Raw genomic sequence first — 27,621 nt, 5'->3', positions numbered from 1 at the left:
TGGCAACTGACACACCAAAACCTACCCCTAACCCCACTCACTCACTCTCTTTCTTTCTCTCTCCAGCATCCTCTCTCCATATTCATCAAGTGTGATACAGTCAGATCAGTATTTTTAATTAATTATCAGCAGGCTGTTACATCTCCCTGCTTGATCACTTTCACTTCATTTGGACTGTGTGGCGGCCTCTACTGGCCACCAGTGCACATAACAGAGGTGATGAGCAGCTTAGCCTTTTATATATACAGTATATAGGATTACCAAGCTGTATTCATTGCTACTATGTGACTATTCTCAGGATCCCACACAGAAGCATATCAGAGAACACAATGTTACTGTGTAGTTTATAAGACACAGGGGCCTATTTATTAACATTATTTATACCCAAAAATGTGAAAAAGGGTGTTTGTTCTTTTCACATTATTTTAGTATCACTCAAATGTATTAAAGGGCTTGTGGAGCAATTTTCGTGAAAAAAACTGCTCCAAATCCTTTAATTCACTTTTTTTTAGTAATCAAATTGCATTTCCCATAGTTATAATGGGTCTCTGAGTTCCACTTTTTGTTCTGCAATTTAAGGGAGGGAGGGATAGATGGGTATTGTAATAAAGCCTAATAGAAACACCCACCATGGGTAAAATTGATTAGTCCAGGGCCATCAATTGTTCCTGCAGCAAAGCTGTATCCAAGGGCAGGTTTGCAGGTTGTTGCCTAAGGAAAGGTAAAATATAGAGTGACAGGAAATTATTGACAATTATGTTCATATTGCCAGAAATTACAGATGCCTTCAACTAAAATGTGATGTGATAAATCCATTAAAATAGTCCATAAGGGGGGTAATTCCAAGTGGATCGCAGCAGGAATTTTGTTAGCAGTTGGGCAAAACCATGTGCACTGCAGAGGAGGCAGATTTAACATGTGCAGAGAGAGTTAGATTTGGGTGTGGTGTGTTCAATCTGCAATCTAATTTGCAGTGTAAAAATAAAGCAGCCAGTATTTACCCTGCACAGAAACAAAATAACCCACCAAAATCTAACTCTTTCTGCACATGTTATATCTGCCTCCCCTGCAGTGCACATGGTTTTGCCCAACTGCTAACAAAATTCCTGCTGCGATCAACTTGGAATTACCCCCAAAGACCTTTACTAGAATATATACACACATTTTGGAAAGTGTACACTGTATACATTTCTGAAAAAGGAATTATCAGTGACACTACTCAGTTCAGCCTGTCCGTCCTTTGTCTTTTCGAAAAAAAGCACCAAAAAATTGTGACTTCATAAAGTATCACTCTTCTGTACTTCACCTCGGTAATTTCTAATATCCTCATAAGGTATAGTACAGTATAAATCTCCCCCCACATAACTTGCGGAAGATCATCATCATGTGAGAGTAATTCAAGGTACACATGTAATGGCATTCATTATTTCCATCATTTTTAAATTAGAAACCAGAATACCAATATTACTTCCAAACAGACAATGACTTTATTATCACTTATCACGTCAGTGTGTGTTCAATAGGAGTTTCAATTAATTACAGTGAGTTGAAGATTTCTTGTCAGGGAACAAAAGGGGTTGCCTGAGTGATATGTGGACACATGAAAGCACTACTGTAATAACATAATTATAGTAATTAGAGGAAATTAGAAGAGCAAATTCTAAGGATATTGTAATACACTGAGGAGATCCAAGGCACTTTTTCTTATCCCACAATAAGGGATACGTCATTGCTTAAAAGTATAATTTACAGATATGTTAGACTCTAATTAATAATAGTTAATACAATTACAAGAGCAATCACCTGTAAACATGTGTTGTGTTTCTTTAACATAGATCACTGTTGTTACCTGCAAGATATCACATGGATATCTTTCTTTAGGGATGTGACTCACGCGGGTGGTATTCATGTGACCGGCGGTCTGCTGACCGACAGTCACATGACCTCCTCCACCATCCCGCCGGCTCAGTATCCCGCTACTATTAATAATTTGTAGTGTGGCAAGTGGCATGTGATTATAATGACAGCTACAGTCACATGAAATATGATGCAGTAAGAATGGAGACTGTGGAAAGCTCACAGTATAAAACCATTGCCCTGCCTTCCCCTGCCATCATGTGACCACCGAAGAGCTTGGTGATTTACTGGCCCAGTCTAAGAAATCAGGTTACTCCTTGCACCTGACATAGGACTGGTGCAAGTTTTGATGGTACGTATACGGACACACTAATCGGTGCTACAGCCTGTACGGGCGCTAGAAGTGGGCGTCTCAGTCCTTTACATATCTGGCCACATGGATTTATACAAGGGAAAGTTTTTCTATGCAATTTGATTAAACTTGCCGATGACATCAGCCAGTAAATACTGCTGTGTTTGCTTTTATGCGTGACTCAGCATCAGGCACTAAATATCCAATAAACATGCGAAAACTTGAAGTGGTAATTGAAATTACTGTTATAGAGTATACAGTAAATGTATAATGATAAACATAGAATGTAAAAGTAAGTAGAAGAAATATGAATCATTTTCAAGCAAGGCAATGAGGCTGCCTTTGTGATGGTCTGTTTATATGCATACTTACATTATGAGTGTCATTAAGCTTCACAGTGACATTACTCATGTCTACCCATTGGTGAGCAGAATTCACAGTAGCCAGCAATTTCCTGGATGCCGCATTGTAGAAATCCTTTCATTACAAAACAAAGTGTCATATTAAAGAGAACCTATATGCAAAGGAGCAAGCTAATAAGTGATAGTGATCATGGGAATAACTTGGGGCCTCAGCCCTTAATTAGTGGTTATAAAAGAAGTCTGGGGGTAGATTTACAAAAAGTATCTAAAACAGACAAGTGGTTTTAGCAAACAATCAGATTCTAGCTATAATTTTCTAGATTGCAATAGAGAAATGATAGCTAGACTCTGATTGGTTGCTATGGACAACACTTTCACTTTTGTTTTTAGAAACCTAACCCCATATTTTAGAAACTTTGTGAGAAATGTATCAAATCTTCTAAACAGTGGAGGAATAAAGAATATGCACATATACTGTAAACCAATCAGCTTCTAGCTAGCATTAATCAAGTACATTCTATAAAATGATAGGTAGAAGCTGATATGTTGCTATGGGCAACATTTCCACTTGCACTTCTCCACACTTTAGTAGGTTTGCTAATTGTCCCCCTTTATGACAGGTATAGGAAACCCCTGAAAGTGTCTAATGAGGACATGCTATTGTTCTTGGTTGTCCTCACATAGGAGAATAATTAGTAATTATCAGGTTTTATGCACAATAAGAGTTATGATAGAGTTACCATGGTCAATCTTTTTCTTTGCGGTCCATAGGACCCACAGTCCTTACATTGGGGTGTGGGTAGTAGGAGTAGACCGGTGCATGGGCCTACATATTTGCACAAATATGTGCTAAGACCTTCACTTATACTCCATGTTAATTGTGAGGTTTTATTTAAATTATTTATACTATCAATGTTCTTGTGCTAGTAGTGTGCATCAGCTTTTCTCTTACTCAAAGAAAAAGAGTTAACCATGGCAACTCTACTATAACGTTTATTTTCTTCATCAGGGTCCATAGTGATCCACAATCCTTACACTGGGGATGACCTAAAGCAGTTTTCCCTAAGGGTGGGGATGCTCCTGAGTAGACAGGAGAATCCAACTCCCAAAGAATGTATCCTGAGATACAAATACATCAAAGGCATAAATCCTCAGGAATGTGTTAATAGAAGACCACATAGCTGCCTTGCAGAGCTGTTCAGCAGTAGCACCTTGGCAAGCCACACATGAGGGACCTACTGAATGTGTAGAATGAGCAGAGACTGTATCCGGGACAAGAAGATCAGCTTGAATGTAAGCTTCTACAATAGTTATGTGGAGCCACCTGGACAGCGTTTGTTTACTAGCTGGCCAAACTCGCTTATGGAATCCATACAGGACAAATAGAGAATCCGTTTTCCTGATCACTCTGGTACATTCCACATAAATCCTTAGTGCACGAACCACATCTAATAAGGCCTCTCCAGCCGACAGGCCTGGGGAATGATAGACTGGAACGAATATCTCTGTATTTAGATGAAACATCGACACCACCTTAGGAATGTGACCCACCTTGGTCCGGAGAACTGCCCTATCTTGATGGAAGCTCAGAAACAGAGTACAACAGGAAAGTGCTTCCAAATCAGAAACCCTTCTCACAGAGGCAATAGCCAGGAAAAATAACACCTTTGCCGACAAAGGTGTTATTTCTCAAATGAGGAAGTCTTAAGAGCTTCCTCATTTGAGAAATAACAAAATGAGGAAGTCTTAAGAGCTCAAATGAGGAAGTCTTAAGAGCTTGCAGGACCAGCGGCCAAGGGACCACTGGATGTACAAAGGGAGGCTGGATATGGAGTATTCCTTGAAAAAAGGTATGCACATCTTACAGTGGATCGATCTTTTGCCCAAACTTGCACTTTCAGAGATGCTAGGCGAAGACCAAGGTCTAACCCTGCTTGCAGAAAGGTCAGTACACTGGAGACCCTAAAGGTATGAGGGTCATTGCACCTAGGAGCACACCACTGAAAATAAGCTTGCCACATCCGGAAATAGATGCGGGCTGAAGATGGCTTATGAGCCTGCAGCATTGTCTGTATCACTGCATCTGAGAACCCCTTAGCTCCGAGGACTGATGACTCGAGAGCCAAGCCATCAAAGACAGTCGAGCCAGGTCCCGATATAGACACGGACGCTGAGACAACAGGTCTGGTCATTGTGGTGGTAGGAATGGCATGTCCACGGAGAGATTTTGGAGATCGGTGTACCAATAGCTCCTGGGCCATGAGGGAGCTATCAGTATCATGGCGCCACCTTCCTATTTGAACTTGCAAAGAACTGTAGGTAACAGCAATACCAGAGGAAACAGGTATCCCAGATGGAAGGTCCACCGTACTGCTAGAGCATCCATGAAGGCTGCCTGTGGATCTCTGGTCCTGGATCCGTAGATTGGGACCTTGTGATTGTGATGAGAGGCCATTAGGTCTACATCCAGCAGTCCCCTTCTGTTTACCAGCTTCTGGAACACTTCAGGATGCAGAGCCCATTTGCTATTGTGGATGTACTGCCGACTGAGGAAGTCTGCTTCCCAGTTGAGGATTCCTGGCAGAAACGCAGCTGAGATGGCCATCCTTTGTCCAAGTGTGATGTCTGTAGCCACCAGTTTAGAAACAGACGCACCTCCAGAAACAGTACTATCATCTGGGCCCTGATCTGATGATACTTCCAGTTTCACCTGGAAAGAATAAGATGTTGTAGGGGCCTGGAGTGAAACTGGGCATACTCCACCACATGGATCCCAGAACCTGCATTGCCGAATGTATGAACACCCATATATTGTGCAGTAACTTGCAGACCCTTGACTGCAGTTTGGCAACTTTGTCCACTGGCAGGAAGAGCCTCTGTTCCTGCAAAACCAGAAGAGCCCCTAGATGCAACATCCACTGTGATGGGAAAAGGGAGGACTTTTCCCCCATGAGTTTGTAGAAAGGCAACGGTTATTTGAAGGTGGTGGTGCAAAACCTCCTGAGATTTTGCCAGGAGCAACAAGTCATCCAAATATGGGAGCACCCTGATTCCTTGCCGACGTAGCTGAGCTGCCATAACCGCCATCAACTTGGCAAATACCCATGGAGCCTTAGCTAACCCAAAGGGTAGTGCCTGAAACTGGTAATGCTGTTGCAGAACAGCAAAGTGGAGAAATCTCTGATGAGCAGGTGCTATAGGGATATGTAGGTAGGCATCCCGAATATCCAGGGATACCATAAAATTCCCTCGCTCTCACACCAGAGCAATAGACTGTAGTGTTTCCATACGGAATCTGGGCACCCGCAAAAACTTGTTCAGAGATTTCAGATTAAGAATAAGCCGATAGGTCCCATTAGGTTTCCGAATCAGGAAAATAGGGGAGTAAAAACCCTTCCCCTTTTGTTCTCGGGGAACAGGTACAATAACGCCTACGTTCAGTAAAGACTGAACATCATCTTGGTGCTCCATTGCTGTAACTGGATCCGATGGAGGATTGGTGCAAAAAAACTGCTGGGGGCCTGTCTCACAAGTGAGAGGGCATACCTGTGAGAGACCACTTCTCACACCCATGCATCTGTAGTTTACTGGCGCAATGAGGCTGAGAATCACAGAAGTCGGCCTCCCACCCTAGGGTCTCCCAGAAGTAGGCCTGCCTTGTCAGGTGGAGGGGTTATCCCCCTGCTTGGGGGTTGGGCGTCTGGGTGTCTGGCAGTCCAGGCTTGCTTAGTCCGCGACTTAGCCTCCTTGCTGGAGACATCCTGCCATGGAAAAGCCTTCCCTTTTACTTTGCCTTGAAACCAAAAATTCTGAAAGGAAGATGTTCCAGCCTTCGAGTTAGATGCTGACGGCGTAGCCACAGTCTTATCCAATTATGCACCAAACAGAATGTTTCCAGAGAAAGCAGAGCTTCCAACACCCTTTTAGACTCTAAATTCACCTTCCAGGAGTGTAGCCAGAGCGCACTGAAGCTGTGAAAGCCAACAAACTTGTATCCCAGGATGACTCTTCTAGATATCGGGCCGCTTGCCCTCTGTTAGCAATAAGAGACAGCTGGTCTCTGGAACCATCCAACTTCAAAATGTCTTCCATTACATTAGCCCTGTGCTCCACAGCTTTAGCCACACAGGCTGAAGCTAACACTGGACTAGTAATAGCCTCTATAAGGGAAAAATAGACTTAAGACCCACTTCAGTCTTCCTGACTGTTGCATCCTTAAGTGAGGAAGCTGACGGTATAGGTAATGTGGAGAAGCGCACCAGGCATGTCACATGTACATCCACCAAAGGGGGAATCTCCCATTTAGTACACTCTCCTTCTGGTAAAAGGTAAAGAGACACCAGTCTCTTAAACACCGGGAACTTCTTACTAGGAGCATTCCAAGCTTCCTGCATGAACACAGCATGATACTCAGAGTGAGGGAACTCAGCCTTAACCACCTTCTGATGCTTAAACAAAGACGTTTCATGTGCAGGACCTAGTTCTTTATCCTCAAAAACCAAAACAGATTTAACTGCCTTCACAAGAGCTGTCACATCCACCGAGAAATGATGATCTTCCTCACCTGAGGGAGGCCCAGGGAGAGAGGTTTTTTTTTGTCCAACTCTTCCTCTAAGGACTCCCCAGAGTCTGACCACTGTGTAGACTGTGAGGATAACACAGAGCGCTTCTGCACCGCACTCGTCTGAGGATGGTCTGCCTCCAACAACTGCTGAGAGGCAGCTGCCGTGTGGTCTGATTATATAAATGGGTTCATCCATGGAGGATACCCTGGGGCCTGCAATGTTGAGGCAATTGCTGTGGTAACCCCATATTAGGCGGCAAAGCAGGAGGTGCCAAGTGGTCCACTATGCGCGTTAACACCTGTACAAAAGAAGACGACCAGGGTGGTTCCTGCAAAGGGGCTGGTTGTGGGTTTGGCATACTGCATTTAACAGACAAACTGTCCTGCACAAGGTCCTGTGGTGATAATGCTGTTGCACAAGCCTTACATGGTTAGAAAAAAAAATGGCCAGATTAGATTGGACAAGTGGTTCTTATCTGCCGTCAAATTCTATGCTTCTATGTTTCTAAGCACACACAATGTACAGCTTTAGCATAATACAGTCTTTGGAATCCTAAAGACTTTATTATATTACCAAGAATAAATCAGTTTATAACAGTATGCTGATCACTAATAATGTATGCATTTGATTTCCGATAGCCAGTAGCTAAGTTCTACATACACGTTTGTTATCATATTGCGTCACCATTTTATGTTTATGACCTGAGCATTGTGCCTCAATAAAATGGCATTTACATACTACCACATCTGTGATTTCTTCACATAGGTTCCTACACCACAGCCACAGGTGAGCGCAGGTAAACTCATCCCTTAACTGTATTCTACCCAAGTTTGGACAGCTCATAGTTACCAGCTGCTCTCAAAACAGGAGACCCAGACACCTGTTGCGCTGATTTCCCATTTCTTCCCTACATAGCACCAGAGGTATACCATGTAACTATGGCAGTAGCACCACCCCTCAGATGTCAACAAACAAAACAGACTCAAATGCACATAGGCCCTCCGGGGCTCTTACCCCTCGCTGGCCACATGGTCAATCTAGTTCTGACCGTGGCAGATATGGAGATATTTGCTGTGGCCCCTACATGATTAATTTGGGGAATCCTATTTGGTACATTTGGTGGAATATTTGTGGGTACACCCTGAGAACAAGTTTTCGGGGAATAGGCCGAATAGGCTCCATACTCCAAACTATAAGTGATATTTAATGGCAATACTGGTCTCTGTGAACACAAATGCTGTATAAAGCTGTCCTTTTCTCAGAAAGTGGTGGCTCTCACATCAACATGCCCAGCATAAAGTATCCTTCTCCACTCTTTAGTAGAAGCATTAACATTTGTCAAATACGGTGTCAAAGCAATGCAGTCAGCGGGGAGGGCACCGGGCGCCGCGCTTGAGAAGCGCCTTCTCTGCTCTGCAGACTATTCACTGATCCTCTCCCTCTGGGGAGAGCTGAATAATCTGTTCCCATGGAGGAACTCTTATTCTCCAAGAGGCCTCTTGGCTTTAGGATGGGCTGGTGCTTAAAGGGGTTCCTCTGTAAGGGGTCCATGGAGATTGCTTTTACTATTTATAGGTCATTTTGGTTCTTAGGGGAAGGTAAGAAGCAGGAAGAAGCAGAGAAGGTTCAAAGACCCAAGCTCCATTACAGTTTTGCACAGCAATAGGTGTATTTGGAGCTTTCTATCTGGCACAATTATCCTTTAAAGGGTCTGTTGGCTCCATAGATTGGGGAATTAAGGGGTCCCCCCTAACTTTGGTAAAGGGGGACCTAAAGGTTCCCATTATACTTTAATAGGGGAAGGGGGTGCTTTTGGCTTCTAAAGGGTTAGGGAAACATGGAGCACTATTCCTTTGGCAGGAGGGCACACATTTATAGTTTGCAGGGGGTGTGCAAAACACTCTAGCACCAGCCCTGGTCACGCTTATGCCATTTAGTAAAACCATTTGTAAGCTTCATGCTAAAATATATTATTTTTCACTAAGTACTGTGGCATCTATTGATGTACCGCCCAACATTGCCTGCCCACACCTTACTAAGCACAGAAGAAGAAGCAGCAGCTGCTCATTAGGCACACAACATCGCATGACTTCCAAAATAGTTCTCAAAAGAATTGTTATGTGCACTTTACAGAAACCAAAAGAACCCCAAGCCTGTTCTATTTTGCCAGCATAGCTTAAAGTCGTATCCCTTTAAACAGGTATGGTACATTGTAGCCTACCTTGGCCTTCTTGAATATTTGTTCTCCAATTATATGTGTGCTTTCAAATATATCCGCTCCTGGACCAGTAGCAACGCATGCCGTAACCTTAAAACAGAATTAAAAAACACGTTGATTGGAAGACTTTCGTTTCAATGTTTCTTAAAATTCCAAATGACAGTTTCTTCAAACCATTAATGAAACCAAATAAATAATAGGAATTGTTTAACCTGCTAAGTTAAAAGCTAATTGGTTATTGGTTGATGCATTTAAATTAAAGCAATAATTCACATTTTTAAGAACTGTTGTAAAATAACTCAACTTGGTCCACTCACTATATCACAAAAGACAGGATTATCATTTATTTTGTATAAGCACATAGGTGGCAAATAGTGGTCATCTTCCAACCACATCTTCCATCTTGCCCCACAGTGATCCTGTGGACATTAACAGGGTATGTCTCATTGGTTTTGGTCCACACAAGCTATGATACCAGACCAGCTTCCTGATATTGGCTGCAATAATGCAGTATGTGCAAAGGGCAAACAACAACATATTGCAAATGTGCTGAAATTAATAGCAGTCAATGAGCTATGTGTTTACATCAGTGCAATGTATCTGGAGTGGTCACAGTAATGTTGGATTAGATTCCCTGTTGGGATCTCATTCTCTAGCAGGAGCTAGTACACAGCCATATTTTTCTCCCTATGTGTCCTGTGTTACATCTCCTACATAGAGCACAGACCTTTCCAGCACTTTACTATAAATCCATCCCTACATTACTTCAGATATATATGTGCATAGGCTGTCACTGCTGTAATGAAAACAGTAATGAAGTCACTGCATCTAACAGTGAATGTAGCCATTTTATTTACTAATCCAAGACATATACTGACCAGTGGCATCAGTGAGGTACAACATGATATTTGCTCAGCTCAGATGATGACTGTATCCACTAGCAAATTGTTTGACTGTGTTCTTGTGAATTTGGGTTCAGGCCCCATAATGGTTTCCTTAGTGTGTATACAACAGGCCCACTTTAAAGGAGGCCCACCTTAGCTCTCACAGACAATTTAGGCCTGATGCCAAGTACAACCTACACCAGTTTGTAGAACGTAAATTGTGCTAATTTGCACTGTGAATGACCAGACAAAAAATGCACATGTATGTACCACTGCAGACATTTACCTGTCTGCCACTTGCACTTATATGCAGGCAGCGCAGAGACTATAAAAATGCAGCTCATGCAGTCCTGCATAAACACCTGTTAGAGGGCATGATTTTGTTACTTGCCATAGTTGTGCAGAGGGTCTCAGTAAGGTGTGTGTGTGTGTGTGTGTGTGTGTGTGTGTGTGTGTGTGTGTGTGTGAAGAACACAAAACGATCACCTGCATGAACCTGTGCCTAAGTGCAGGGGCGGATTTGGGGGTGAGGGCACCCCTAGGCACAACAGTAACCACCGCCCCACGCCTGCTTAATTTTATTATTTTTATTGATTGGTTATAAGCCCTCATGGATGATAGGCAATTTAATAGAGTAATAAAAAAAGCCACTAACTATGACATTTTTATTTTATTTTTAATTATGTATACATATTTACTAAGTAGGACAGCTTACAGGGGCGGTATGTGCATGTCGTACCCATTTACACTACAGCCAAGATGGAATATGGTACAGTACATTGGAAATATTTTGCAGTTACTGGTGCTTTTTGGGCTGACAGTACCCCCAATCATCCAAGTGTTGCCCCCAAATGAGTGCCGCCCCTAAGCACGTGCCTCACGTGCCTAATGGGAAATTCACCAGTGCCTAAATGGTGTTTGGGCACTGTGGATTCAAAGCTTGATGTATCTCAAAGTGTCCACGTGTTATACCCGCTTCAAGTGGTCATACAGATGGAGTGGAGCAGGTGCAAGTTGGAGTTACCTCTTAGATCAACTTCCTGGCCTCTTTGTGTTTGGCGGTAACTTCCAAGTCATGTCCCTCTAGAGAAGAAAGGGTTCTTCCCCCAGACACAGTAAATGCACAACAGGGCTAGCATGTACAATGGACATTTTAATTTAAGTGACCCCAGCTGAGAACTGAAGTGGGGCAGCAAGATGGTTGTAATAAATGAAATGATTTTTACATGCATATTAAGTTAATTATAAATTAAATGCAGTCTCACAGTTACTGGTAACTTTATCACTAATGAAATATCACTATAAAACTACAGAATGTATAAGACAAATTCTATATACACAAAATACACAAAAACTAGATATTCACCAAAACCATGTATATATAACATATACAGGATAATATATATATATATATATATATATATCATGCGCTGATGTGTACATAAATGTACCAAAAACTATTCCTGTTCCACAACAATGGATTCTTGTAGACATATAAATGGTTTCATTTCACCATTTTACTATACTGAGTTAGGATGCTACTTCCCCCCCCTAGAAGATAAGTACAGTGGTCACTTCAGCAGGACTCTCTGTGTGGAATCATAAGTCTCATCAGTCTGCTTGCTGCAGTCTATCAGCGTCATGCTGCTCACTAACGTCTCCCAGCTCTCCTCTTTCACCAGCTCCAAATGCCACCCCTCCATCTGCTATGCTTTTTTTTTTTTATAATCAACCTTGGCACAAAATGGCTGTTTTCTTAATCGCCAGTAATAGTTTCTGAGAGTAGCATATCATATTGGCTGGAACAGGTCTTTAAGTGACACGGTATACCTCACAGCTTCAGGGTATAACACATGGCTTTGCATACAGGTGAAAATTTGCCTATTTTACTGCTAACTCTACATCAACCCTGTTATCTTGTCACTTCATTAGGAGGTCTGTGATGTGGCTTTCACATGTGCAGTTACAGTATACAAGACCGACCAGCATTTCAGCACCAAGTTAAGTTATGGAATGAGGGAAATAGAGCATTTCCCTACCCCACTATGGATTTGCTGTGACTTAATAGTTATCCCATGAAGAAACTGAATTTGATACTAATTTCTGCAACATCAAAACAAAACATTTGCAATGAACAGTTATATTAGTGCAAAATAATCAATGTCATTGTTATGACGCTTACACTGGGTCATTTTCCAGCTGACTGCTCTGAGATGGAAATTTAAGCTTATATTAGATTTGTGTGTCTTCATTTTTATAACCAGCAATAAACGTGAAAATAGTTTTTTCAATGAATTTTTCATTACCATAGTACATGGTTCTCTTATATTCATTCCCACATTCCTGTTTCACATATTTACAAATACGGTTAAGCAATAGCTTTAGAATAAATTATTGCATAGTATAAAAATAGGTCATCGCAATATATATAGGAAACTTGGTTACACTTTTATACATTCCTGTACTGATTTATACATGAATACCAGAGATTATGAATAATAGGGAAATGAGCTTTATTCTTATCCCACATTCTAACTCTATGTACATAGACTGCTCTGGTGGAATTCAGACAGAAATGTCTCATACTGAGTGAATAAACAAATTATAGCCTAGCCAGGGGCATTTTAAGAAATAAGAGGGCCCGTGTGCATGCTTTGTGTCATCACTAAGTTAAGGAGCTATTTTATGTCATACTCGTGGGCCCATGTCAAGGCTATGGGTGTCAGTGCCATAAAATGAATGAATAATATTATGTCACTCATTCAATGTTTTATGCATCCCCTAACTGTATTGTAGGCACCTGTCTCCAGGTCTGCGAGGTTGTAGACAAGTCAGTTTTTCATAAGTTGGTATCACTTGGAGAGGACACCACCCTTTAAGAATCAATTTGCATCCAACCTCCAAGACCTTCAATAAAAATCTTTGGAACTTCCTTTACATCATCTGCACCTTTATTCATCAACCAGCCAGGGAACCGAAAGACCATTTGCATGTTCCCCATTCATCATATATGCCAAGTGCATTCTTTTGCAAGCTCTTGTCCCAGGATTGCATGACTTTAACTTCATAGACTCATTGTATTTATTATTGTCTTTTTTTTTTTCATTATTGCGTTTTGAGGTTTCTCCAATCCTGTTTATTTTTGTTCTCTTTTCCATATTGGTGTGTTTTGTTTTGTTTTGTTTTGTTTTGTTTGATCTGAAGCTGCATTTTTGATCTGAAGCTGCATTTGTGTTAGATTACCTCAATTGGTGTCAGTATTTACACATAGACTGCTAACTCACCCCTCCTTCTGGACAGGTACTGGTTGGGTTTTCACATGATAGGCCTGTATTTATACAATGAGGCCCTCTGGTATTCGGTGTGACATCTCCAAGGTTTGATGATGCAAAAGCTGCTACAAATGATCCCTGTAAAAGAATAATAAAAACAGCTAGTCACAGTGGTGAGCATGTGCCCTCAAAAGCTTACGATATGTCATACATCCCTTAACAGGTGTGAAAGTTAATATTTTGTGTGATTGAAACTTAATTTCTTTTTAAATTGTTTACTTTGATGGTCTTAGTGCAACAAAAAATCTTGTTTTATAATTAGGCATTGTTTTTGAACTTAAAGACAGGATATTGAAAATGTAATGGAAACTCATATTTTGTCTTGTTATTATTCTACAATGTTCTTATTAACTTTCAAATGTGTTTATTGTTTCAAAGATATTTAAATAATATCAGGAATTACACTTTGAAGTCATTTATTCTGGCCTGTACATGAAAACTGTGCACAACTATCCAAAAAAATAATAATACATTTTTGTACATACACATATTGATTACATAATTTCTATAATTAATTTATGTGCCTGGCATGTAACATAACTGTATTAACAACATATATTTTTAAAGGACTACTATAGCTAAGTACAAGTTTATCCAACATGTAAAAGTATTTAGTGATATTTCTAAATGTGTATGTGCACGTGTTATAGGGTGTTTTCCGTGTGGCTTACAGACAGACAGAATGCTGTGTACAATAGTGGGGATGTAGTTACAGTATGTGACCGGCGGTCAGGAGTCCACTGGTCACAATACCTCCCCCTACATCCCGCCCCCCTGAAAATCCAGACGGTCGGCATGCCGACCTACAGGGACTATGCCCACTCATGGGGGTCCACAACACCCATAGAGTGGGAGTAGAACCTGCTACCGAGCCCGCAGCATGGCGAGCGCAGCGAGCCTGCAAGGGGCTTCTTGCCACCCCTTCCCCGCCGGCATTCCGCTGCCAGCGGAAGTATGCTGACTGGCAGTCTCCTGATCACCGGTCACGAATACCCAACCCCAATAGTGTATGTTCACCACCTGTTCATACTGGTAGCTCTGGTGGATGACAGTAATAAATGGACTAGAAAGTAATACTGTAAATGGACTTTGAGTTCTAAATTATAGTGCAATCCACTAGGCATTCCTGTCCACTAATCAGCTCTGGGTGGGTCATTCAGGTGTAGATGGAAAGTGGCAGTTCAAAGCATATCGGGGGTCATTCTGACCCGTTCGCTCGCTGCTTTTTATCGCAGCCAAGCGAACGGGTACCCACTGCGCATGCGCTGGCGCCGTAGTGCGCCGGCGCATGCCAGACGGCCGAAGGCCGTAGCTGGGCTGCGATCGCCTCTGCCTGATTGACAGGCAGAGGCGGTCACTGGGCGGGAGGGGCGGAACGGCGGCATTTGGCCACCGTTTCGTGGACACGGTCCGGCCAATGCAGGCCGGACCGTTTTCAACAAGTACGTGGATTACAAAGTGAAAGAAGAGGACAGATCTACACCGGATTGTTTGTAAGTATAATTTTAATTTTCAGGTACCCCGTGGATTCTACTGGACAAGAGGACCGGTAAGTATGTGGATAGGTAAGTATGTGTGTGTGTGTAAGTGTGCATGTATGTCAATTAAAGTTATACTGTCAGGGTGTGTGTGCTGTGTATTTTTTGGGGTATTTTTTTGTAGTAGAACTACAGGTACCAGTGGGCCCGTTATTTTCCCGCATGCTGGTACTTGTGGTTCTCCAAGTACCAGCTTGTGGGGGAGGCTTGCTGGGACTTGTAGTTCTTCTACAAAAAAAACCAATATTCTTTACTTTTACACAATGGCTATCAGCCTCCCATCCACCATCCACGGATGGGGGGACAGCCTCGGGCTTCATCCCTGGCCCTTAGGTGACTGGAGGGGGGGACCCCTAGATTTAAGGGGTCCCCACTCCTCCAGGGAACCCCGGACAGGGGTGACCAGTTGGGGGGGTTATGCCACGGCCGCAGGGACCAGTATAAAAGTGTCCCCCGGCTGTGGCATTATCTCTCTGGCTAGTGGAGCCCGGTGCTGGTTTAAGAAATACGGGGGACCCCTACGTCTTTTGTCCCCCATATTTTTTTAACCAGGACCAGGCGCAGAGCCCGGTGCTGGTTGATTAAATATGGGGGGGACCCCGTCATTTTTTCCCCTGTATTTTTTCAACCAGGACCGGCTCAAAGAGCCCGAGGCTGGTTATGCTTAGGAGGGGGGACCCCACGCAAATTTATTTTTTAACCCATTCACACCCCTGCACACTGATAAGCATGTACGGATCTCACTGATCCGTGCATGCCTATCAGAATACGGATAAAAAAAAGCAGGTCTATTTGAAAACTGCTTTTTTTTACAAATTGTAACATTCACCGGCAGTGTTTGGCTATTGTCGGCAGTGAATGTGAATTCTTAGTAAATTAGCGAGTGGTATACCTAAACAGGCGTGTTTGACCGATGGTGTATTCATTCGTATTTTTTTTTCTCTGCCCTCAAAACAAATACGAATGCCCTCATCACTGCCGAGATTTCTGTTTAGTAAATTCCCGAGATGACACTTTGAAAACAAAAAACAAAATCGGTCAAAATCGGGAGCTTAGTAAATATACCCTATGCTGTGCCATACGCAAAAGATGCAATCACTGTGGGCGTCTTTTTGCACAGGTTAGCTTCTGCACATATTAACATATAATCGCTATTGCATATGGAAAATCATTGCAACACGAGTAGGAAGAGCAGCCCCACCTGAATGACCCTCTAGATGTGTTACAGAAAATTTTAGTGGTTGTCACAAGTTTTTTATTTTGAGAAAGGAGAAGGGGAGGTGGCATGTCAGTAATTTTGAGAGATTATAGGGCAGCATGCAATTACTTACTGTCCAAGGGCATAACTATAGTGAGTACAAGGGAAGCCATTGTTATGGAGCCCCTGCACCTAGGTCACATCTAGAGCATGGTCAGCCAAAAGGGATGGTCCAGCATGGCCTTACTGAGCTGATCGAATCACAATCACATACAAATTTTGTTTTTCTAAAGGGACATTGAAGGAGGAGCTGTGTTTCTCAGCTAAAGTAATGAATTACTCCCCTTGTATGGGCGGATTACATATGTATTACCGGCGGATGGAATGTCGGCTGTCAATATCCCGACAGCAGCATCCCGCCCGCCAGAATGCCTGCAGTGGGGCTAGGGCTAAGAGTCCCTTTGCGGGCTCGCTGAACTTGCCAGGCTGCGGGCTCTGGATCTGTTCCCACTCTATGGGTGTCGTGGACACCCACAAATGGGAATAGCACTGGCGCGCCAGGATTCCGGCTGGCGGCATTGTCGGCTGGCGGGATTTCAGTGTTGGTATCCTGAATGCCGGGATTCCGAAAACTGTCATTTTAACTGCATCCCGTAGGGGATATGCAGATCAATGACAAAGTACACAGTGCATTTCCTGGTGGCCAATCCTCCTCATACACTGGGTTCCAAGCAGCATCTGGTAATTTGGCTGCTGTTTTGCTGTATAATATGAATTGTGTGATGGGGCACTGTGTGACATGCTGTGCACTGGCTGCCTTGTGTGTCATAATATAAACTGAGGGCGTTGTGTGGCATAAAGTGTATTGGGGCACTTGGTATCATAATGTGAACTGGGGGCCCTACAATTATGCATGCAAACTGGTGGCAATAAAATATGGCATAATATGAACTGGATGCACTGTGTGGCATAAAATGAAATAGGCCGCTACTATGAAATAAATATGAGCTGGAGCATTACTAGGGGAATAAATGTAACACTGCTGCAAAGGGTGTTTCTCTAGAAGCATTGCAGGCCCTCTCAATATGTTGCTACTGGGCCCACAATGTTCTAGTTACGCACATTCTACTGTCTATTCGACAGATCTCCTTGTGTAGCTGTATGCTCTACACACACCATATCAGGAATATCTTTCTTTACAAAAAATAAATAAATCCTAAAACAGTTTCATAGGTACCACGCAAAGTGATAAAGTGGAGAGAGGTAAAGGGGTCCATTAAATTACTAAGCCTTGGAGAGTGACAAATTGGAGAGAAAGAAAGTACCAGCCAATCAGCTCCCAACTGCCATGTTACAGACTTTGTTTGAAAAGTGACAAGAGATGACTGGTTGGTAATTTATCTCTGTTCACTTTATCTCTCTCCAAGGCTTAGTACATAGACCCTCATTCAGCTTGGATCGGTGACCTCAGAAAATCGCAAATGAGCGATTCTCTGAGTATTGCACATGTTCTGCGTCCCAGGACAATGCAATCGCACTTTGATTGACAGCAGACGCTGTTACGGGGAAGGGGGGTTGTCTGTACCAGACAGTGGAGGCGTATCTGGGGCAGTTGCGTGACGGCAAATGCACATACTCCGAAGAAAAGGATCATGGCGGTGCGCTTGCATATGCAGCAGGGGGTCATGCCTAATTTCTCGTTCTGCGATGTGATCGCAATTGAATTGCAATTGCATCACTGTACGGGATTTTGCATGCTGGGTGGTCTCTACCTGTGCTGGGCGACCCCCAGCATGCGATCGTACTCAGTAGCAAATTCTGCTTTTTAGCAGAATCTGCAACCGAAGCTGAACAGGGTCCATAGACCCCATAGTGAGATGTATTCAAAATTCAAGAGAGATGCTGTAAGTGGAAAGTGGCCATAGCAACTAATCAGCTTCTAGCTGTCATTTATCTAGCACTAGTGGCGTCCCTATAAGGGATGACACCAAAATGCCAGCTCCTCCTCAGTGACAGGTGCTGCATGGTAACATTACGTGCTGCACTCGGCTCCTATCACAGTGTTGGAGCCAGCACTGCAGACAGACAGTCTCCTGGGGCAGCCTAGCATCTCCTGGACCCCCGGAGTGATGAAAAGGCGGCCAGGCCACAAGGCAACACCCTTTTTGAGACGCCATGCCCCTTCCCAGGAGGCCACACCCATCTTTTTAGTGGCACATGCCTTCAGCACACACATGGGGTATTTCCCCCCGCACTGCGTAACACCAAGCATAGTGACGCACCAGTCTAGCACAGTCTAGGATGCCGGTGTCAAAATACAGATGCCCGGAATCCCAATCGCTCTATCAGAGGGATGCACTCGCTCCCTGCCGCGGGGGATGGGAGGTTATTATCAGGCTTTAGAAGGGGGATTAGGGTTACGGTGCAGGGACGGGAAGGATATGGTTAGGTACCAGGGAGTGGGGGTTAGGGTTAGGCCCCAAGCGGGGAGGATTAGGATTAGGCAGCGGGCGAGGGATGGTTAGGGTTAGGCACCACCGGGGATTGGTATGGTTAGGCACCAAGCGGGGAGGGTTAGAGTTAGGGTAGGGAACAGGTGATTTCTGGGGGGCTGTCGGGATTCTGATGATCGGGATGCTGCTGTTGGTATTCTGACCGCCGGCATCCCGTCCATCGGAATATCATACCTAAGAACAACTTCTCCACTTTATCTCTCTTGAAGATTTGATACATCTCCCACTCAATGCTAAAGGCATAATTATACTATAAAACAACATGTTTAGGGGTTATGTACAAAAGGCAGTTATACACTTGTATTTCTGAAACATTACTCAGATGTTGGTTTATTTTGCTATGCTATAACAGTCATGTATTTACTATTCAATGAGATACAAACCTCGCCAGGCAGAGATCCTTTATTCATATCCTGTTCAAACAAGTATGAGGCATAGCCCATGTTGTCACTACTGATCAGATGATTAGTGTTAGGCATGCTAACCGCATGTACTGCAAACCAACTGTAGAGCAGAAATCATTAATAGGATTATTATGTCCTTTTTTATTACCACTAGAAATAAAAAAGGATGAAAGAGAAAAGAATCATGTCGGTAAATTGTACAAAGATTTCACATGATTTGTGGTACTTCCTCTGATCCACCTAGAGTGTCCGACGGGTATGGTGGATACATGGTGACACTAGACAAGTAGGCTACCATTATTAGACTATGACCCGGATAGCAAAATAGTGAACAGATACATTATTAGGGTTAATGGTGTGTGTGTGGGTGTGTGTGTGTGTGTGTGTGTGTGTGTGTGTGTGTGTGTGTGTGTGTGTGTGTGTGTGTGTGTGTGTGTGTGTGTGTGTGGGGGGGGGTATTATCTAAAAAGGAAAGGGAGGGAGCGTGAGGAGTGATATTTGACATTGTGTGGGAGGGTGGGGGATGATGTCTGATAAGGTGAGGGAGGAAGGTGGGTAATATCTGGCAAGAGGAGGTATTGTGCGTGGGGTGTGTGTGGGGGAGGTGGGGTGCGGATAACTGTATCATCCATATTCATCCCAGGCTGCTGCCCAGATTATCTTAACCCATTTTTTTGTTATTGTTTCTTGACAAATGGAGCAGGGCTGTAACTAAGCATTGGCATATCTATGTGGCAGAACTAGGGAGTGGTGGGCCCAGGTGTAAAACTATGCTTTGGGCCATCCTCCTCCACCCCACCCCAAGTTCACAATATGCCACCTAGCAGTAAGTGATAAGGAGAGGTACAGGGTGACAGGGTGAGGCAGTGGGTGACAGGGAAAGGTTGACTGGGAGAAGGTAAATGGGAGAGGCAGAGGGTGATGGAGAGGTAAGTGGGTATTTGAGGTCACTGTAGGTGGGAATAAAGGTGGTAAATTGTGTTGAAAGGGTTTAATGGGACTTGAAGTAAAGTATAAGTGGGGGAGACAGACAGAAAAAAAAAGTGGCTTTAATTCAAGAGCTGAAGAAAGACAATGCTAGTGTAAGAATTTAGTAAAGGGATAGAAGAGGAATTATGTCAGGTGAGGGAGTGTGTGTGTGTGTGTGTGTGTGTGTGTGTGTGTGTGTGTGTGTGTGTGTGTGTGTGTGTGAGAGAGAAAGAGAGAGAGAGAGAGAGGAGAAAGGGACAGAGAGAGAGAAGGCGGAGAGAGAGAGAGAGAGAGAGAGAGGGTTGAAGAGAGAAGACAGAGAAAGAAAGAAAGAAAGAAAGAAAGAAAGAAAGAAAGAAAGAAAGAAAGAAAGAAAGAAAGAAAGAAAGAAAGAAAGAAAGAAAGAAAGAGCAGGGAGAGAGATAGATAGAAAGAGAGAGAGAAAGAGAGAGGAGAGGAAGAGAGAGAGAGGGGGAAGCAGGGAGAGCGAAAGAGGGGATATGGAGGGAAGGAGAGAGAGAGGGGAAAGGGAGGGAAAGAAAGAGAGAAGATGGAGAGGGGGGAGAAGGAGGGAAAGAGAGATGACGGAGAGAGGGGGGAGAGAGGGGGAGAGAGAAAGAAGGAAGTGGAGAGAGAGAAAAAGGGGTGATGGAGGGAATCAGAGAGAGGGAGAGGGAGGGAAAGAGAAAAGGAGATGGAGAGTGGGAGAGGGAGAGAGAGGGGGGAGAGAGAGGGAAGTGGAGAGAGAGAATCGGGGCAGATGGGGGAAGGAGAGGGAGGGGAGGGAGAGAGGGGGACAGGGAGGGAAACAGAGATGGAGAGAAGGGGAATATAGAGGGTGAAAGGGGGGGGGAGAGGAAGAACTGGAGAGAGAGATGGAGAGAAAGAGAGAGAGAGAGAAGGAGACAGAGAGATAGAGAGAGAGGGAGGGGGTGGGGGAGATCCCTGGTGTGAGTAAAGAGTTGACCTTACACAAAGTCCACAACATGCACTTGTCCACAGCAGGTAACCTTGACCGATACAGCAGGGGAAAATGTCCAGGGCCACTGGACGAGTGATGAAGAAGACTTGAAGCTGCATGCCTAACTGCAGCGTGATCTATAGTATGGAGGCTTCTGGTTTTCGCACCGGCTGATCTGATCCCTAAATCGTGACGACGGACCTCAGCAACATCAGCTTCAGAGAGGAGGATGGTAAAAAGAGGAGATGGGAGGAAAGGGCAGAGGATAAGGCAGAGTGACTCATTAGTACTGCTGTGCTGTCAATGCCACTGTGGGCTTCTACATTACCGCAGGCCCTGGTGCAATGCACCTAGGGAGGCCAATCCCGGGCTATTTTTTCAATCCCGGGTACCGGGATTTAAAAATGGTCAATCCCGGGATACCCGGGATTGGCTTTCTGCTTGTGTGTCCACCCGGCCTCTCCCCACCCGCCCCACACATAAATCAACTCACCAAACTGCTGAGGCGGGTGGGAGGGAAAATTCCGTCAGCCGCAGTGGCTGCAGGGGGAGGCGGGAGGAGGCGGCTGTTGAGGGCCACCTTACCAGCGGCGGCAGGTGACTGCGCAGTGTGACAGTCAGAGGTCATGCTGTGCTGGGGGAGCCCGGAGGAGAGAGCTGGCCAGCACTGAGCGTCCTGAGGATGCTCAATGCTGACTGACATTAAAGGGCCATCTGATCCCACAGTCCTTGGGATTGGAGCTTCCAGTCCTAGAATTGAATCCTGGCCTATTTTTGGCCTAAATCCCAGGATCCCACTGATTCCAATCCCGGGATTGACACTGGCAGTTCCGCTTCTAGGGTAGAGGGGAAGGGGGGCCCACACCGGACATCCCATATAATTATTATTTGCCTTCCTGGAGTCCTGTGTCAGCTGCAGCTGCAGTCAGAAATCACAAGGGAAATGGAGCAGCTGCCATTTTTGCACATGTGTAGTAGAAAAGTAGTAGCAGAGAACATAGCGCAGTCAGTAGACTCTGCATAGACAGAAAGCCAGAGTCTATTGTGCTGCCAGAGAGGAGGGGTCTGCACATGGGCCCTCTCCTCATACTGCCTCTGTAATCTCACATGTGAGGAGCCAGTCCAGTGCATACTATCGTCCTGCTATGGATCTGAAATGGAGATGGGAACAGAGCCCAAACCAGTGTGTTGGCTAGGGCTCAATGGGGTTTTAACCAAACTCTGGTGGAGGGTGATATCTGACCAGGAGGGTGGGAAGCGTAATATCTGAATGGGAAAGGATGTGGGTGTTCATATTTGACAAGGGAAGAGAGCACATGGGGTGATATCTGACAAAGTGAGGGGTGGGGGTGGCGCATGATACAAGGAAGAGAAGGTAGGGGGTAATATGTGAGAGAATGTAAGGTAATATGTGATAAGGGAAGGGAAGAAGGGTGGTCATCAGTAACAAGGAGAGGGAGGGTTGGGGCATAATGTGTGTACAGAGGTGAGATGGGAGCAAAATTTGTGGCCGAGGCCAAAAAGAGAGGTGTACGTAACAAGATCAGGAGAGGCAGCTGCATGGTACACCAATTATGGGGCTGATTCAGAGGTGGACACAGTTACAAGAGGCAGCAGCTGTGCTAAAACATGTAACAGCCACAGAAAGCGTTAAAAGATGCACACTGCTGGCTTCTGTGATCTGCTGCGTCCAAGGATGCAGCATCAGATCAACTGCAGAACAACGCACATCTGAGTAACCCTCAGGTTACTCAGGATATCTGGTGAAATCACTCTGCTGGAGCCTGTGACGCTGTATCCAAGGACGCAGCCCCTGACTACAGCATATACAAAACATGGAGCTGACGCATCCCCGTTTTCTGAGACGCTACCTGTCGCCACCCCAGATCTGCAAATGGGCACTGTGCGGCTTCTGCATCAGGTTTACATACGTCTCTGAATTAGGCTCTATGGGGGTTATGCAGACCTGATCGCTCGCTAGCTGTTTTTTTGCAGTCCTGCGTTCGCATAGTCGCAGCCCACCGGGGGGTGTATTTTAGCTGTGCGAGTGTGCGATCGCATGAGCTGCCAAGCGTTACCAAAAAACTTTGTGCAGTTTCTGAGTTGCCCAGGACTTACTCAGCTGCTGCGATCACTTCAGCCTGTCCGGGCTGGAATTGACGCCAGACACCCGCCCTGCAAACGCTTGGACACGCCTGCGTTTTTCTAACCACTCCCTGAAAACAGTCAGTTGCCACCCACAAACGCCTTCTTCCTGTCAATCTCCTTGCTATCGGCTGTGCAAATGGATTCTTTGTTAAACCCATTGCACAGCAACGATCCGCTTTGTACCCGTGCAACGCGCCTGCGCATTTCGGTGTATATGCATGCGCAGTTCTGACCCGAATGCAGCGCTGCAAAAAGCGCTAGCGAGCGATCAGGTCTGAATTACCCACTATGTACATTGACATGTACCTGCAAGTTGGCTTTCTGTTGTTCCAAAATGATGGGAGAGATTTATCAAATATTGGAGAGAGAGAAAGTGGAGAATTTGTGTGTTTAATGACAACATGCATGCCTGAACCTAATCTTGCTGAAGGTGATACAATATAATTGTTAGCATTGAAGATGCTGTATGGACAGATTTCTATACACAAAAAGAAAGCAGCATCATATTGATTGAAATGCTGTATTGTCATTCCTGAATACACCTGTGTTCTGACATATGGGGGCTGCTTACCTGATAAGCCCTACATCCTGACCATTCATATCCACCATCTTCAGTATCACCATGTCTTTGTCCGTGTTTGCCGGGTACCTGAGTGCAGCAGACAGATAAATAGTCACTCCAGCGCATAGACAGATACTGTACGCCTCAGAAAAGTCCATAAACAAAATAATGGTTTTCACTTTTCCTCTTATAGAATGATCTCCTAACCAGTAGAACATTACTTACTTTAATAACTCTCAGTACTTAGACATGGGCAATAACATGTGGCCAACTATATTAACATTTGCTTATGTTCCATATGTGCACATGAATATGCCAACAGAGGTAGCCAGGCAATATGTAACTTTAAAGTTGGGGTGTGCGCCGGGCCAAATCTTGGGTCTTGGTTTTGGATTTACATCTTTTTTTTTCGTATTTTGGATCTAGATTGGTTTTGTCAAAACCGCCCTTACGGATTTTGGTTTTGAATCTGTATTTTTTTAGAAAAATAATAAAAACAGCTAAAATTACAGAATGTTGGCTTGGTTTTGTTCCTACAGTATTATTAACCTCAATAACATTCATTTCCACTCAATTCCAGTTAGTTTTGACCACCTCACCAACATAGGCCAAAGCCTGGTTAATCAACAGAGGTACAAACACACGGCAGTTATTTCTGTTTAAAAATGTTTTACAACTTAGAAATGTTTTAGCAATAACCAATTGAACCAACTCACAAGTACTATCCACAGAAAACAATTCAACACTGAAATTTCCTGAGAATCGTGTGTAGAATATCATTGCTCTAAAGTAATTACCAAACAGCAAAGAAAAGAAACCTGAAACAATGTGTAAAATAGCAACAGCAGACATTGATGTCCTCTACACAAGTGCACATGCCCCCAGCACATGCCTATCCTCAGTGCCCAATCTTTACCTCCCTCCTGGGGGCCCTGGGTCACTGATTACTGGCACCCTGTGCCCATGAAAAGCCCCAATTAATCAGCCTTTTTGTCGAGCAGCTACCCAAAATCTCCCCAATCACAATAAACAGCATTCCGTATCTGCGTAGTACAGTGCGGAATACTTTGGGACACACAGTTAAATATTGACCAGATTACAGTGCTGGTCAGATACAGCGCTGGTCAGATACAATACAGGTCAGTCACAGTTTATAGATGCATTTGCATAACCTTGCACACATGTGACACCAATAGACACTACTGCATGTGTTTTTGCGTGCAACTGTATGTGGTCAAAAGTGTAATATCACAGTGACCCGTGCGTGGTCATAGGTGTGATATCACAGTGACCCATGGTGATAGGTGTAATATCACAGTGACCCGTGGTCTTAGGTGTAATATCACAGTGACCCGTGGTCTTAGGTGTAATATCACCGTGACCCATGGTCTTTGGTATAATATCACAGTGACCCGTGGTCATAGGTGTAATATCATAGTGACCCGTGGTCTTAGGTGTAATATCACAGTGACCCGTGGTCATAGGTGTAGTATCACAGTGACCTGTGGTCTTAGGTGTAATATCATATACCCCTTTCAGACATGCTCTAAATTCCCGGGTTTTTACACATGAACGCGCATCAATCCGGGAATTTGGTATGTCTGAAAGGCACCGACCCGGGAATGTGATCCCGGGTTAAGTCTGAAAGGCGCGACCCTGGAATTTGCTCTCTGGCTGCATGAAAAAGGTTTTCATTGGTCAGAAAGGGCCGCCTGATGCCTGCTGATGACCTCATCAGCGGCAGACGGAGGGGAACAGACGCCACAGCAGCATGGGAGGAAGCAGAGAGCTTTGCTGTGAAGTGTGGCAGTGCCAGAGTGCAGAAGGTACACAGAGCTGTGCATGTATGTGTGCCAGTGCCAGAGAGTGCCAGAGTAACACAGAGCTGTGCAGAGAAGTCTGCAGAAGTGTGCAGAGAAGTGTGCCAGAGGGTGCCAGTGAAGAGACTGCCATTTTGTTCATAATGGCTCACTGGAAGGAGGAGGAGGTCCAGGAGCTACTACATGTGAGGGGTGAGGAGGAAATTAAATCACAAATAACAGGGACTGTTAAGGATGCCATGATCTATGGCAACATTGCAAAGATCCTGTCCAGCAGAGGTATTGTGAAGACACAACAGCAAGTTCTTAACAAACTAAAGTCCCTTAAGAAACAATATACCAAGGTCCATGACCACAATCAAAATTGCAGTGGTATGGGAAGGATGGAGTGGCCCTTATATGAACTGTGCAGCAACGTGTTTGGCCATACAGCACTTAGCAATCCCATTGCCCTATCTTAATCTAGTGATGCTGGCATGCTGTCTGCTATACCATCAGTCGCGGCTACATCGTCTCCAGAGTGCAGCCAGCAGAGCCCGGCATCATCGCAGAGCCTATTTGATGATGATCCAGATATTGATTCGGATGTCACCATCATCATCGATCCAAACAAGGCCACAGATGTGACAGCATCATCGCAAAGCATGGGGGACGATTCCCTACCACAGACCCAGGGAGACAAGCCTACCCTACGCTCAAACAGTAAGTTTCCGGCATTATCATTGTCAGAGACATATTTAACATATAGTATATGACAATACTTTTATGTAGTATACTAACAGTAATGACTATGATATTGTGACGTAATAGGGTGTTATTATTAAACTGTACCTGTTGCTGCGTTCATATTGTGCTAGCGTATGGTAACCGCAAGCACAGATGTATTCATATATTTTATAAATCTATTTGTCCAACTTACACTTCTGTGCCATATCCCATTGATACCTTTGAGATGGTCAAAAAAAATTCTGTTTTGTTTTTTAGTTTACACAGTCCCGCCTCGTAGGAAAAAGAAGACCAAAATAGAGGTAGCTACAAAAGCCATGACAAATATCCTGTGCGACCAACTACGCGAGATGGATTCAGATTGGCAGAGTCAAGAGGATGCAAGATTGCAAAAATTTATGGACAATGAACGTGAACTGCAGAGGAATTTGCTAACGCAAATGGTAGCTATGCAGGATAAGATCAGCAGCAAGAACCGTGAATTCCTAAGTCAGCTTTTTTCCAAAATGACCTCTACACCACAATTTACAAACACTCATTCTGACCTACACTCGCATTTTCACACCACATTTGGTCCAAAAACACGGTATGCACAGCAAGCCCAGTCCCCTCCATCTTTTGGGCCTATATCCCAGTATATGCAACAAGCCCAGTCTCCACCATATTTTGGGCCTAGATCCCAGTATATGCAGCAAGCCCAGTCTCCCACCTCTTTTGGGGATACTCGCCAGTATATGCAGCAAGCCCGGTCTCCCACCTCTTTTGGGGATACTCACCAGTTTGCGCAGCAAGCCCAGTCTCCCACCACTTTTGGGGATACTCACCAGTATATGCAGCAAGCCCAGTCTCCCACCTCTTTTGGGGATACTCACCAGTTTGCGCAGCAAGCCCAGTCTCCCACCACTTTTGGGGATACTCACCAGTTTGCGCAGCAAACCCAGTCTCCCACCACTTTTGGGGATACTCACCAGTTTGCGCAGCAAGCCCAGTCTCCAACATCCTTTAATTCGACCTCGAATACATTGAAGAATAGACCGAGAGGTCCAGAATTTGGAGATTCATTATCTAGTACAACTCCAGAGGAATCTACTCCCAGCAATAAACCACAGTACCAAATTCTCTAATGTATACTGTGCACATACAGTAAATGTTTGTTCTATGTTTATTGGTTGGGTATTGTGCCCATAACTTTATTTTTGTTTAATGTTTTGT

At 44.3% G+C, this 27,621-nt stretch overlaps 1 protein-coding gene across 1 annotated transcript in view; it reads right to left on the bottom strand.

Annotated features, from left to right (window-relative positions):
• Positions 1 to 27,621, bottom strand: part of LOC135057361 (putative neutral ceramidase C) — a 167,137-nt gene that overhangs the window by 68,690 nt on the left and 70,826 nt on the right. The window contains exons 8-13 of the mRNA XM_063963249.1: positions 23,873 to 23,950; positions 19,203 to 19,323; positions 13,523 to 13,648; positions 9,358 to 9,444; positions 2,582 to 2,686; positions 630 to 711 (exon numbers count right to left, since the gene is read on the bottom strand). Coding sequence (XP_063819319.1) covers positions 630 to 711; positions 2,582 to 2,686; positions 9,358 to 9,444; positions 13,523 to 13,648; positions 19,203 to 19,323; positions 23,873 to 23,950 — 599 coding nt within the window. The remainder of the gene's footprint in view (positions 1 to 629; positions 712 to 2,581; positions 2,687 to 9,357; positions 9,445 to 13,522; positions 13,649 to 19,202; positions 19,324 to 23,872; positions 23,951 to 27,621) is intronic.

This window comes from Pseudophryne corroboree, chromosome 3 (assembly GCF_028390025.1).
Source record: "Pseudophryne corroboree isolate aPseCor3 chromosome 3, aPseCor3.hap2, whole genome shotgun sequence".
Classification (NCBI taxonomy): domain Eukaryota; kingdom Metazoa; phylum Chordata; class Amphibia; order Anura; family Myobatrachidae; genus Pseudophryne; species Pseudophryne corroboree.
This window is presented reverse-complemented; position numbering and strand designations above follow the sequence as displayed.